Source organism: Myotis daubentonii, chromosome 8 (genome assembly GCF_963259705.1).
Source record: "Myotis daubentonii chromosome 8, mMyoDau2.1, whole genome shotgun sequence".
NCBI lineage: Eukaryota > Metazoa > Chordata > Mammalia > Chiroptera > Vespertilionidae > Myotis > Myotis daubentonii.
In genome coordinates this window covers 84,346,359-84,360,488 of record NC_081847.1, presented here as the reverse complement: position 1 = coordinate 84,360,488, position 14,130 = coordinate 84,346,359, and the positions used below count along the sequence as shown (strand labels likewise).

The 14,130-nt window shown below is 38.5% G+C and overlaps 1 protein-coding gene across 5 annotated transcripts in view; it reads left to right on the top strand.

Moving 5' to 3' along the window:
* SMAD2 (SMAD family member 2) overlaps window positions 1–14,130 on the top strand; it is a 70,584-nt gene that overhangs the window by 41,262 nt on the left and 15,192 nt on the right. For all 5 annotated transcript variants that reach the window (XM_059707243.1, XM_059707241.1, XM_059707242.1 and 2 more), the window contains 3 exons: window positions 1,713–1,787; window positions 10,541–10,594; window positions 11,680–11,892. In XM_059707243.1, the coding sequence (XP_059563226.1) occupies window positions 1,713–1,787; window positions 10,541–10,594; window positions 11,680–11,892 (342 nt within the window). The remainder of the gene's footprint in view (window positions 1–1,712; window positions 1,788–10,540; window positions 10,595–11,679; window positions 11,893–14,130) is intronic.

Here is a 14,130-nt window from a genome sequence, read left to right as displayed (position 1 = left end):
ATTTGTGGAGATGTTTGGACTTGTGTTTTCTCTATTTGTTTAGATTTGGGTATTTTACAAAGAAGGAAATCAAAAATGAAATGTACCTATTTGTGTTTTTTTGGACAGTGGGGTTTACCCAGCTCTGACTGATAGTAAAACCTAAGGTTTCGCTTTTTATTCCATTTCTAAAGAAAATTTAATATTTTTTCCAAAATGCTAATGACTTTATTATTATTTTACAGATAAAAATGGTGAAAAATAAACTAGGATAAAGTATTTAAAAGTATTTCTACTTAGAATTTGAGACATAGGCAGTTAGACTGGCAAAGCTTAGCTCTGTTTAATTTTATCACCTTTAACCTTTGAAATAGTGCATAATGGTTATATATTACTCTTTCATGTTCTTCATTGTTTGAACATATGAAAGTATTCTTAGAATTTCAGTATTAAAAATTTTGGGGTATTGACACTTAAGAGTTTGATATTAAGAAGTTAAAATTTGTAGTTAGCTTATTGAAGGGAGATTGAAAAGGTTAATGAGGAGCCCTAGGCGGTTTAGCTTAGTAGATAGTGTTGGCCTGTGGACTGAAGGGTTCCAGGTTCGATTCCGATCAAGGGCACATACCCAGGTTGTGGGCTCGATCCCCAGGAGGGGTGTGCAGGAGGCAGCCAATCAATGACTCTCTCTCATCATTGATGTTTCTATCTGTCCCTCTCCCTCTCTGAAATCAATACAAATATATTTAAAAAAAAAAAAAAGATTAATGAAGAAAACCATTAATCCTCTTCTCTCTCCTCCACATGTAATTACAGAATTCTTTTAAAGTATGTGTCTGCATTATTTGAATTGCTTAAAACTTCCAGCAATGTATATATTAAACTGTTGATAATCATTTAAACTTATTTTTCATTCAAAATTGTAATTGTTAAAATTGTATAAATGTTTTTATTTTACATGAAGCTTATTCGGGTATTCATATGCCTCTTGAATAAACATATTGGAAATTGCACACTGGAATCTTATTTATTTTCAGGGAGTATTTTGCCTCCGTTTTGTGCAGTAATCTGTATTTGAATTTAATTTTCTGCTTTAATATTCAGGAATTACTGCTTAGAAATCTTTGGAGAAATACACTTTTTGGTAGAATTCAAGACCAGTCCTGAAGTATATTACCATATTTTGTCCTATAAAACTTAGTGGAAGATGTAAGCCTGTATTACTCTATAATCTGAAATTGTTTGTGTGTGTGTGTGTGTGTGTGTGTGTGTGTGTGTGGTGAGGCTGAGGGGCAAGGGGGAGATTCCTTTAGTCATCTAAATACTCATCCATGGTGGCCATTAGTTTAAAAAAAAAAAAGCAAAACACATTGTAGGTACTAATGTCTTTGAAATATACTGATCCAGAACTGAGGTATCTTTGAAGTTATATTTTTGGCTCTTGCCCCAGAAAATATACATAGGAGAATGAGCCAGATATGTAAATAATAGTTAAGAAAATATGCCCAAACAGCTCAATTGTATTTCAAGTAGGCTTTAAGGTTTTGCCTATAAGGTTTGGACCAGAGCCTGAATTCTAAGTTCTTAGTATCCAATACTGCTTTTTATAATGACGTTACATAACATTTATGTTTGTTAATCAGAGAGAGCGTTTCGTTGGATTATCTTTGGTAGCTGGTAGAAAAGGTGAGATTAAATTGTAACTGTACTTGATTTGTTCTAAATTTCTGTAGAAACACCACCTCCTGGATATATCAGTGAAGATGGAGAAACAAGTGATCAACAGTTGAACCAAAGTATGGATACAGGTAAAAAAAAAAAAAAAATCTTTCAAAATACCTTAGCAATTAGATAACCATTTTTGCCTTATTTGAAACTCACATGAGTTATTCATAACTCTTAAATTTAGAGAAGTTGGGACACATCAAAAAAATTTTTTATCTTGAATTAATTATATTTGAGCCATCAAAGGACCCTGTTGTCCATGAAAAATTAACATATGCTGCTCAGCAGAATAATTGGTAAAATTTGTTCTTGTTAGAGTAAATAAGAATTTGAGAACACTCGGTTATTTCTCTTTGTAAATATTCTGTGATTCTGTTGAAAGTTTTAGTTATCCTGTGATTAAATATCTTTGTGATGAAAGCTCATAATTGGCCCAATAACAGATTTTCAGAGGAAATTGGAAGTAAGGGATGTGACTCATCTTTCAGTGCTCTTTTAACATAAGAGTGAGTTCTGAATTATAGTAGACAGTTTACAAAAAGTATCTTGTACCTCACCTAATGAAATTACTTTCTAATTAATTCAGCTATCGATTCCAAACACAATGGAGAATACGTTTCAATATATAATAAATATTATGCACCTCAAAGCTTTAAAACAGTTGTTATGTAATAATGTATAATCCACCAGAACTAATAGGTTGCTAGTGAAATAGATGTCATTGTAATTGTCTGTTTTGATCCATATCAACCTGTCAGTATCTTAAGGATTGGACACCTTAAAATTACAACCTGACAAATTTCTACAGTTTATAGTAAAGCATTCTGCAGTTATGATAATCTAAGTTATTCTTAAATGAATTAACATTGGCGGTGGGGGGAAGTTGGGGTGGGCAGGCTTTTACAATAATTCTGTTGTTTAAATCCTTCCATTATTTAGATTTCCAGGTAAGGAAGCTTCTACTATAGCTAATCATACTTACAGGTGTTCAGAGTAGTAGATAACCAAGAAAGATAGATAATCTAATGATTATTGGAAATGCAAATGTCTTTCTGCAAGTGATATTTGGCTTTTCAAATGTATCTTTCTAACCCACCTGTATATTGAAGAATTATATTCCTGAATCAACCATGTTCCTGTTTGCCCCATGATGGTCAACTGCTACTCTACATTTAAAAGTGAATGCCATGATAGCCATCAGGGAAACACAAATGAAAGCTAGTGGCATACCACTTCACACCTACTGGAATCTATATATATAAAGGGCTAAGTGACCTGCCGACTGGCCGGTAGCTATGACGTGCACTGACCACTAGGGAGCAGACACTCAATGCAGGAACATCTCAACGTAGGGGTGATGCACCTTGAACCAGAGAGGAGGGAGCCCATTTCCAGGGTGCGTCACCTGAGAACCACCCTCTCGCCATCTGGGACCCCTCAGGGGATGTTGCAGAGCTGGTTTTGGCCTAATCCTTGCAGGCCAGGCCGAGGGACCCCACCTGTGCACTAATCTGTGCACTGGGCCTCTAGTGGTCATAATAAAAAGAGAAGGATAATAACAAGTGTTGATGGGGATATGGAGAAGTTGGAGTCTTCATATGGTTCTGGTGGAAGTATAAAATAGTTCAGTTGCTTTGGAAAAATTTGCTGTTCCTCAAAAATTAAATTATAGAATAACAATATAACCTAGCAAGCTCACTCCTAGATATATGCCCAAGAAAATTGAAAAGTAATTTTGTACACACCCATGGTAAACTTGTATCCCAAGTGTTCATGTAAAAGTGGAAGCAACCCAATTTTCCATCAAATAATGAATGGATAAATTAAATCCATACATTGGACTATTGTTCAACCATATAAAGGAATGAAGTACTGATCCATGGTACAACGTGGAATAACCTTGAAAGCATTAAGTGAAAGAACCCAGACACAAAAGACCACAAGGATCCAATTGGTGTACAAATGCCTATTTTATAATATAGCTGAAATGTGTGTGGCAAGAACAATAAAATGAATATACACTAGTCCTTCCATATCTGCAGGAATTAAGACCCCCTAATGATGCCTGAAATAGTGGATGATACAGAGCCCTATATATACTACTAGAGGCCCAGTGCACGAAAATTGTGCACTTGAGGGGGTCCCTCAACCCAGCCCGTGTCCTCTTGCAGTCCAGGAGCCCTCAGGGAATGTCTGACTGCCAGCTTAGGCCCGCTCCGCTCAATGGGAAGCAGGCCTAAGCTGGCAGTCAGACATCCTTAGTGCTGCTGAGGAAGTGGAAGAGGCTCCCACCATAGCCACTGCACTCGCCATGAGCCTGGCTTCTGGCTGAGTGGCGCTCCCCCTGTGGAGTGCACTGACCACCAGGGAGCAGCTCCTGCGTTGAGCATCTACCCCCTGGTGGTCAGTGCGCATCATAGTGACCAATTGTTACGCTATTTGGTCGATTTGCATATTAGTCTTTTATTATATAGGACTAGAGGCCCAGTGCACAAAAATTTGTGCACTCGGGGGGGAGAGGGGGTCTCTCAGCCCGGCCTGTGCCCTCTCGCAGTCTGGGACCCCTCGGGAGATAACGACCTGCTGGCTTAGGCCTGCTTCCGGGTGGCAGAGGGCAGGCCCAATCCCTAGGTGCAGCCCCTGGTCGGGCTCAGAGCAGGGCCAACTGGGGAGTTGGGGCGCCGCCCCGTCATGCACAGAGCAGGGCAGATTGGGAGGTTGTGATGCCACCCTCAGTCACGCTCAGGGTAGGGCCAATTAGGGGGTTGGGGCACCGTCCCCTGTCACACTCAAGGCAGGGTCGATGGGGAGGTTGCGGTGCCACCCCGTCACCCACAGAGCAGGGCCAATCAGGGGGTTGGGGCACTGCCCCCGTCACACACAGAGCAGGGCCCATCAGGGGGTTGGGGCACCGCCCTCTATCACCCACAGAGCAGGGCCCATCAGGGGGTTGGGGCGCCGCCACTCTCACACTCAGGGCAGGGCCGATGGGGAGATTATGGCTCTACCCCGTCACACACAGAGCAGGGCCCGTGGGGGGGGTGGGGTGGGGAGCTCCCCCCTATCAGGCACAGAGCAGGGCTGCTCAGGGGGTTGGGGCCCCGCCCCCTGTCACACACAGAGCCGCAGGGCGATCAGGGGGTTTGGGCACTGCCCCCTGTCACGCTGATCCCGGTGCCGGGAGGCATATTACCCTTTTACTATATAGGGTAGAGGCCTGGTGCATGGGTGGGGCCGGCTGGTTTGCCCTGAAGGGTGTCCTGGATCAGGGTGGGGGTCCCCACTGGGGTGCCTGGCCAGCGTGGGTGAGGGGCTGAGGGCTGTTTTCAGGCTGGGAGTGACTGAAGTTCCCAACCGCTCCTTTTTTTCTTTTTTTATTCTGGGCCAGCTTTACCTTGAGGCTTGGCTCCAGCTCTTAGGCCTCCAGCTGAAAGTAGGTTTCTGGCCTTTGCTTACAATGTTGCGAATCTGCTGGCTGAAGCCCGGCGGTATTTGTTACAATGTTTGAAACTGCAGGCTCAGAGGCCGGCAAGGCAGGCGGGGAACGTTGGTTTCCTCTGTCACTGAGGCAAGCAAGCCTCATGTTAGTTTCAAGCTGCCTGGCTGCCGGCCGCCATCTTGGCTGACAGTTAATTTGCATATCTTGCTGATTAGCCAATGAAAAGGGTAGCGGTCGTACGCCAATTACCATGTTTTTCTTTTATTAGTGTAGATGTTTTTTTCCTATACATACATACCTAGGATACAGTTTAATTTGTAAATTAGCCACAGTAAAAGATTAACAACAATCCTATATAATAAAATAGAAACATGTAAATTGACCATCCCTCTGCTACGCTCACTAGCCAATCAGGAGTGAGTATGCAAATTAACCAGACAAAGCTGGCGGGTTATTTTGCATACACAGGTGCCGGGCGGAGAGCAAAGAGGGAGAGCTTGTCAGAGTGGGAGGCCATGGGACGGAGACAGAGCAGGAAGGGAAAACCAAGATCACGGGGAGCACCAGGAATTCTGGGAATAGTAGTTTTGGTGGCAGACGGATCTCCTAGACCAGGGGTGGACAAACTTTTTGACTCGAGGGTCACAATGGGTTCTTAAACTGGACCGGAGGGCCGGAACAAAAGCATGGATGGAGTGTTTGTATGAACTAATATAAATTCAAAGTAAACATCATTACATAAAAGGGTATGGTCTTTTTTTTTTTTTAGTTTTATTCATTTCAAATGGGCTGGATCCGGCCCGCGGGCCGTAGTTTGCCCACGGCTGCCCTAGACACTAGAGCAAAGTGAGCCTGTAGGAAGTTACTGTTGTGATGGGGAATGGAGGGAAAGCAAAGATGAGAGACATAAGTAAAATCAGAGTGTCTAGGAAAAATTAAAGGGAAGATATCCTAAAACTTCCAGGAAATCTCCACCAATGAAGCAAAGAAAAAAAAAATGCCTCTATTATTCTGTGAGCAACAAACCAAACTGATTTGGGGTCTCAGACAGTTCACTCATATGATTGCAAAGACAGACAGAAACTCCCGGATTGGAGAGGGCTCCCCTGAGGGTACCCAGATTGGAGATGGTGCAGGTTGGGCTGAGAGACCCCCACACACCCCCCCCCCACCCCCAGTGCACGAATGTTGTGCACTGGGCCTCTAATATAAAATAGAACAATTATAACAATATCCTGTAATAAAAATTATCTGAATGTGGTCTCTCTTCAAAATATCTTACTGTACTCACCTTTTCACTTAAAGGAAGCACTTTAAGGCTTCTCTTTGGTTGATCCGTATTCTTTTGTTTAGGGCCATTTTTAAGTAAAATAATCGTTACTTAAACACCAGCACTGCAATTCCACAACAGTCCATTTGATAACCTAGGCAGCTACTAAGTGACTAATGGGTGGGTAGCGTATATAGTGTGAATATGCTGGGCAGAGGGATGCTTCTTATCTACAGGTAACTGAAACCACGAAAAGTGAAACCGTGAATTAGGGAACTACTGCACACATTTCTGCTCTTCATTCCTTTGCGTAGACATTTGTCTAGTTGTGTTGGTATCATTTGTTGGAGACTTTATTTTTCTGTTGATTTACCTTGGATTCTTTGGTGAAAATCAAGTGATAATGTGTGTGTGAGTCTAACTTAGGGTCTGCTGTTAAACCAAAATAGTGAATTCATTTTAGATCATCTTATTTTTCAGTTTTACAATTTTCATTTAAACTTTTTTGTTGTTGTTAATCCTCACCTGAGAATATTTTCTCCATGGTTTTTCAGAAAGTGGGAGGGAAGGGTAGAGACAGAGAGAGAAACATTGATATGAGAGAGACACATTGATTGGTTGTCTCCCACATGAGCTCCAACCAGGGCCAGAATGGAGCCCTCGACTCTTCAGTCTGCAGGCCAACGCTCTATCCAGTGAGCCAAACTGGCTAGGGACTCATTTAAACTCTTAATCTGATAATTTCAGTATCTGATTTATATATAGGTCTGCTTCTGGATCATTTTTTTTCTACTTTACATTCTCATGTTTTTTTGATTGGATGGTGGGTGTTGTGAATAAGATAATACTAGAGAGTAACATAGAACTGGCATACAGTGATACATGCACAAGCATTTCTGTAGATGTTTTAGCTAAAAGTAACAGAAACCGATGATTCAAACCAGTGAAATAGGATATTTTTTTATTTCTCATAATAGGAAATTCCAGACCTTAGTAACAATATGTATATATGAATAACTAGTAGGTTAATTGTCAGTTAACCTGTGTTTGTAAAAATGTTTCAAAAAACTTTGGTTAGTTAATAAATTGTTACCTTAATTGAACTTTTAAAAACTTTATATATATCTATGTATATATATCCATATATGTATGATTATAATGAACCTTTCTTTTTGTAATTCCTAAATTCTTTATATCACATCTGAGTGAACTCCTATTAGTCTATATTAATGAAATGTAACTACTGGTCATTTCTGATAAGTATTTAAAAAGTTAAAAATTGGGCAGTTTCCTCCATGTCTAATAGTAGCTTTGTTTATTTTATAACAGCTTCAGGAAACAGCAGTGAGTTTTATTTTATTGTTCTAAATATATTTTGACCTTTCTTAGTTGTACCTGCTGGGACTTGCCAACAGATTTTTCAAAATGAGGAACAAATAAAGAACCTGAGAACTTAATTTTGTTATGGAAAACTGTGCTTTTCTAATTCTAAAAATTTTCATCTGTTCTCTTTTTTATTCATCTGTTTTTTTTGTTGTTGTTTGTTTTTTATTGGGGTTACCATTTTACTTGTGCTGCCTGGTATTTTGTGTCATGGTTATAATAGTGTGGGGAGGAGAGGTACACAAGGGGGTCTGACCTGTCTTATTGTACGTTTATGCCATTGCTATATATGTGAAGCTTGGGAGCTGTTGGTCATGTTTTTTTTAATATAACTTTTCCAAAAGGTATAGAAAATGATGATCAGAAAACAAAATTTATAATCCTATATAATAAAAGCCTAATATGCTAAGTGTCTGGTCAGCCGTTCAACCAATCAGAGCATAATATGCTAAGGCTGCTCAACCACTCGCTATGATGTGCACTGACCATCAGGGGGTAGACACTCCGAACTGTAGGTTAGCTTGCTGCCGGGGTCTGGCCTATCGGGACTGAGTGAGACAGGCCGGACACGCCCTGGAGCCCTCCCACAGTCCCTCCTCAGCTGGCCAACCTCCCGTGTCCCTCCCTGGCCCCGATGGTGCACCAGTGGGCTCCCTCAGCCTGGCCTGTGCCCTCTCACAATCTGGGACCCCTCAGGAGATGTTGGAGAGCCAGTTTCGGCCCAATCCTGCAGGCCAGGCCGAGGGACCCCGATAGTGCACAAATTCATGCACTGGGCCTCTAGTTATATATAACTATTGAACAAATTTACAACAAATGTATTTAAATTAGTTGTGTGGTATTGAGTGGTTTTGTGTTTTGTTTTTTTGTGGGTTTTTTTGGTTTTTTGCTTTTTTTCTTCTGTGTCTGCAGTTCTACCTTCTTTTTCTTATTTTGTATATCTGTGCCCTCTCCCCATATGTTCTTGATTAGAGAAAGCTTGCTTACCTAGAACTGGAAGATAAGAGTAATTTTCTAAGAAAATATAACCTACCAAACTGACTCCAAAAAATAGAGCTATCAACTGTCATAGAAGAAATAGAGAAATGTCTTAGAATAAACCCTAGAAAATGTTTAACTGCAAACAATCTGACACAGAATCTCTATCAAACTACTAAGGAATGTGTTATTAAAATGCTCTTTAAACTGTTACAGAGCATAAGAAAGGCATACAGCTTCTAGATTATAATTATGAAGTAGTATATATTGCACTTGCAATGTAAATATGCAGACCAGTATTGGTTGGAAGTATTGATCTAAAAATCCCAAATAAGCAATGTTACCTCTCTCATTATCAAAGCCAGCATTATACTTAATGGGAAAATACTAGAAGTATTCTCTTAAAGTTAAGAGTAAAACAAGAATATCCATTGTTACCACTGTTTTAACAAAGTGTGATAAATCTCAAAATGCTTGGTAAGTTATATCACATAAGTTTTTTTTTTTTACTACTGCTTAATCAGAATTAGGGTGAAGAGTCATAAAACAATCAAATATTTGCAACTCATAGCATGGAAGGGCTAACTAAGATGCCTAATACATAAAGAGCCTTCTATAGGTCAGTAAGAAAAGTGATTAGAACCACAATAGAGAAAAGAACAAAGGAAAAGAACAGACCATTCACAAAAAGGAAATACAATATAAATAAGTATAAAGCTACTCAATGTCATTTATAAGAGAAACACAAATTAAAACTATACTTTTTAAGACCATGTTCTTATCTATTAACAATAACATGAGCGTCCCCTCACCATTTGTTGTTACCGGGAATGCGAACCAGTATAAGCTCTATAGGTGACAGTTTTGACAAAATCTATGAAAATGATGGAACCATGGCCCTTTGACCTGGCAGTTTCTCTTTTAAGAGTCTGTCCTTCAGGTGTAATTGAAAGTATGCAAAATGTGCAAATTAGTCATTGCAATCTTTCAATCTTTTAAAAGCAAAGTTAAGAACTATATTACATTTGTATATAAAGAACAGGGGGCACAGAAGAGAATATATTTACTTACTTGATACATAGGTTATTTTTGGAAAAATACACTGGATGCCTTTGGGAAGGGGAACTCTGTGACTAGAAGCTAGGACTGTTTTATGCCTTTTTTTTTAATATATATATTTTATTGATTTTTTACAGAGAGGAAGGGGTGAGGGATAGAGAGTTAGAAACATCGATGAGAAAGAAACATCGATCAGCTGCCTCCTGCACACCCCCCACTGGGGATGTGCCTGCAACCAAGGTACATGCCCTTGACTGGAATCCAACCTGGGACCCTTCAGTCCGCAGGCCGATGCTCTATCCACTAGGCCAAACCGGTTAGGGCTGTTTTACGCCTTTTTTACCTTTTATATATTGAAGCCTCCAAAATTACACTAACATAAAGCAGCTGTGTATCTTTTTAAATTTATATTTATTGATTTTTAGAGAGAGAAAGAAACATTGATTTGTTCCACTTATTTATGAATTAATTGGTTGATTCCTGTATCTACCCTGACCAGGGATCGAACCCATAACCTTATTAGCCTATCAGGACAATACTTTAACCAGCTGAGCTAGCCTACCAGAACCAAGCAGCTGTATATTTATAATGCTTGGGATGTAAATTATTTATTATTTGTGATGCTTAGTTATAATCTATTTTATTATTTGGTCAGAAGTTCTGGAAATACTTCATATCTGTTTTTAAATTAACTTCTTTTATTTCAGGATCCCCGGCAGAACTATCTCCTACTACTCTTTCCCCTGTTAATCATAGTTTGGGTAAGTTGCAAATATTTTCCCTCCACTGTTTTATACTGTATTATTTAAATGTCCTCTTGGTCATTATTTTATATGTGAGAAAGGGAGCCCATAAATAACCGAGTAATTATTCAAGTTAGTGCTTTTTAAAAATGATACTGGTAATGTGCCTCAGTATTACTAAACCGCTTTTCTACTGGCACATATAAGAAATTACAATCTGTTTATTCATGGAAACCATATTCTTTAGTCACAGTAAATTTTATGACATTACGACTAGATATTTGTGGGTATGTTATTTTATTATATATATTATAATAGCAATTATTAATATAAGAGGTAAATATGTGTACACATACCACAAATATGTGGTTTGGGGGCTGTGTGAGAGCTAGTGTGTGTGCACATGTGTGTATAAGTATTCTGTAGTTTATTTTTGGACTATTTTATCTTGCTATTTCACAATTTCTCTTCATTTACACATTTGGATTTTATTCTATAAAAATGGTCATTTTTTAAATGATATTCCTTGTGATGGTTTATAATCAAAATTATAGAACTTAAATACATGTGATCCTAGTTTTCCCATGCAATATATAGATTCTTTTGAATCCATGTTCTGTTTCTACTTGCACATTCTTTGTATGTATTTATTTGTGTGTGTGTGTGTGTGTGTGTGTGTGTGTGTGTAAGGGGGTGCTTTATATTTTTGTAATTAGAGTAACCCCTGAAGATTTGATATTAAAATAGACAAATGTCAAAAGTGTGTCATTTTGTATCCTATTATTGTGACATTTTTCCTTCTTGTGGCCATAGACTATATTAATTTTTGCTCCAGCTTTATTCCACTTAATTCTACCAAAAATTAGCTTTATTAAGTTTGAAGACTGGATGTCTTAATGAGATGGGGGAAATTGAAAAATTGAAAATCTGGTATGATCTACGGAAACTGGAGTTCATGACGTAGGAGTTAGATCTACTTCCTGAGCTTTTGCCAGGATAGGCTGGCATAGAGCATGTAAAGATGATAATATTCAGCCTGTTCTTAGCTTGAATTGTTCACACAACATTTCTTACTCTTATGGTTTTGGTTTCCTCTGCCCTAGACTTGCAGCCAGTTACATACTCAGAACCTGCATTTTGGTGTTCAATAGCCTATTATGAATTAAACCAGAGGGTTGGAGAGACCTTCCATGCATCACAGCCCTCACTTACTGTAGACGGCTTCACAGATCCATCAAATTCAGAGAGATTCTGCTTAGGTTTACTCTCCAACGTCAACCGAAATGCTACAGTAGAAATGACAAGAAGACATATAGGTATGTTTGTTTTTTTTCCCTGTGTGAAAAACCAATGCCATATACTCATAATGTGAGCATTATGTGGTTTACCACATCAAACGATTGTGTGCAGAAAAGCCTGCCTTGTCTCTGTCAGTTTAAGTGCACAGCTTCACTGCTTTTAAGAAATCCTGGTGATCCTTCCATCTACAAACTCTATGACTTCTCTTTATTTGGCGTTTTTTATACTGGGAGATCCTTCAATAAATAGGTGTTAAAATAACTTTACTTTGCTGAGTCTACCAATCATAAAATTGTCATGTTCATATTTTTTTTAACAAATGATGAATTTTTTTCAGTTCATTTACATCTCCTAGTTTCTCCCTTCAGTGAGTTCATGTGTTAAAAATATCACTTTTAATCTGAAGCAAGATTTGTAAAACAACTATTATTTCATGAAGTTCAAAAAATAATCCACAAAGTATCTCAAAATGTGGTAGTCCCAACCTTTCAGCAAGTTCGTGAGGTCAAAACTATTTTCATTAATGGTACTAGGATGCTATTTGCCTTTTTCACTGCCATCTCTCACACAGTGAAGTATTCAGAGGCTAGATGGCATATGAGCTTGCAAGAAATTAAATGTACATTAAAGAGAATCCAGCGCTCTTCTGTTAAATTAGACATTAAAGAGATTTGCAAAAATACACTGCTACTCTGAGAACTAACTTTTTTTTTTACTTTGGAAAGGTTATTTATTTATTTATAAACCTGCCATTTATGTTAACATGTTGAGGGTTTTTTATTTTTATTTTAAGTGAATACATTTTTTAAATCCTAGTTTTAATGTCTAGTATGGTAAGTTTCCATAGATGTAAAACTCTTTGGGGTCTTCAATATTTCCTTTTTACTGATGTAAAAAAAAAAATGTTTAAACACCACTGATATAACTGAACATAGCTCTTATCACCTTAAAGTAACTTCTTTTAACAATTGTTTTCTTCTGTTTCCATTTAACAGTCACCTCCTATGATAAATGATGCTGATCACTAAAGAGTGAGTGTGATACTGTAGAGCAGCGGTTCTCAACCTGTGGGTCGTGACCCCTTTGGCGGTTGAACGACCCTTTCACAGGGGTCGCCTAAGACCATCCTGTATATCAGATATTTACATTACGATTCATAACAGTAGCAACATTACAGTTATGAAGTAGCAATGAAAATATTATGGTTGGGTCACAACATGAGGAACTGTATTTAAAGGGCCAGAAGGTTGAGAACCACTGCAGTAGAGTATTAGGGATTTAACAGGTCTCCTATTTGGCTTCATGTGGAATTCCTCAAATCTTGCTTGATTTTTAAAATTTTGCATATCTTGTTAGGGTACCAAGGTGTCTTGTAGGTGACGAAGGCCTCTGCATATCCACCCTACTTTAAAATATTCTTTTTTTCTGTGTTTTAATTGGGGTTCTGCATAAAAATTAAACAGAAGGTTTTCTGTACCTTATTTCATTTCTGCAAAATTTTAGATTGATATAATTATTGGATTATCTCTTTTTTTTAACTTTTGATTTCTAGTTTATTAGGTGTTTTTGATCAGAGAATATAGCCTAAAAATATCTTTACTTTTTAGACTTCATGTTTTCCTGATGGTCAAGTAAATGGTTATTTTTAAACACATATTCTGTAGTCATAAGAGAACAGGGCACCAGATTTTGTATCTATACTATATATTAAATCTGGCTTGTTGGTTCTTTTATTAGCTTTTGGGGGAATTTTGTGTGTTTTTTAAATTGTGCAACATACTACCATACACTGACCAGCCTAAAATAACACAAATTTATTATCTCACAGTTTCTGTGGGTCAGAACTTCAGGCATGGCTTAGGAGTCTTCTCAGGGTCTCACTAGGGGAATCAAGGTATCATCTGAACTGCCTTCTCATCTGGAGCTTGAGGTCCTTGTCCGACCACATAAGTTGCAGAGTTCACTTCCTTGAACTTACAGTACTGAGGTCCTCATTTCCTGCAGACTGTCAGCTAGAGGCTGCTGTCAGCATCTAGAGTCCACCTACATTCCTTGCCAGGTGGACCTGTGTTCATAGTCCCCACTGGAAAGTCCCTTGCATTGACCATCTCTCACCTTTGAATCACTTTCACCAGGGACAGCCCAATCTCTTTCAAGGGTATCACCTGATTAAGTCAGGCCCACCAGAAATAAACTCTTGATGATTTTTTTAAAATGTTTTTTTAAATTGATTTTAGAGAGAGGAAGAGAGAAAC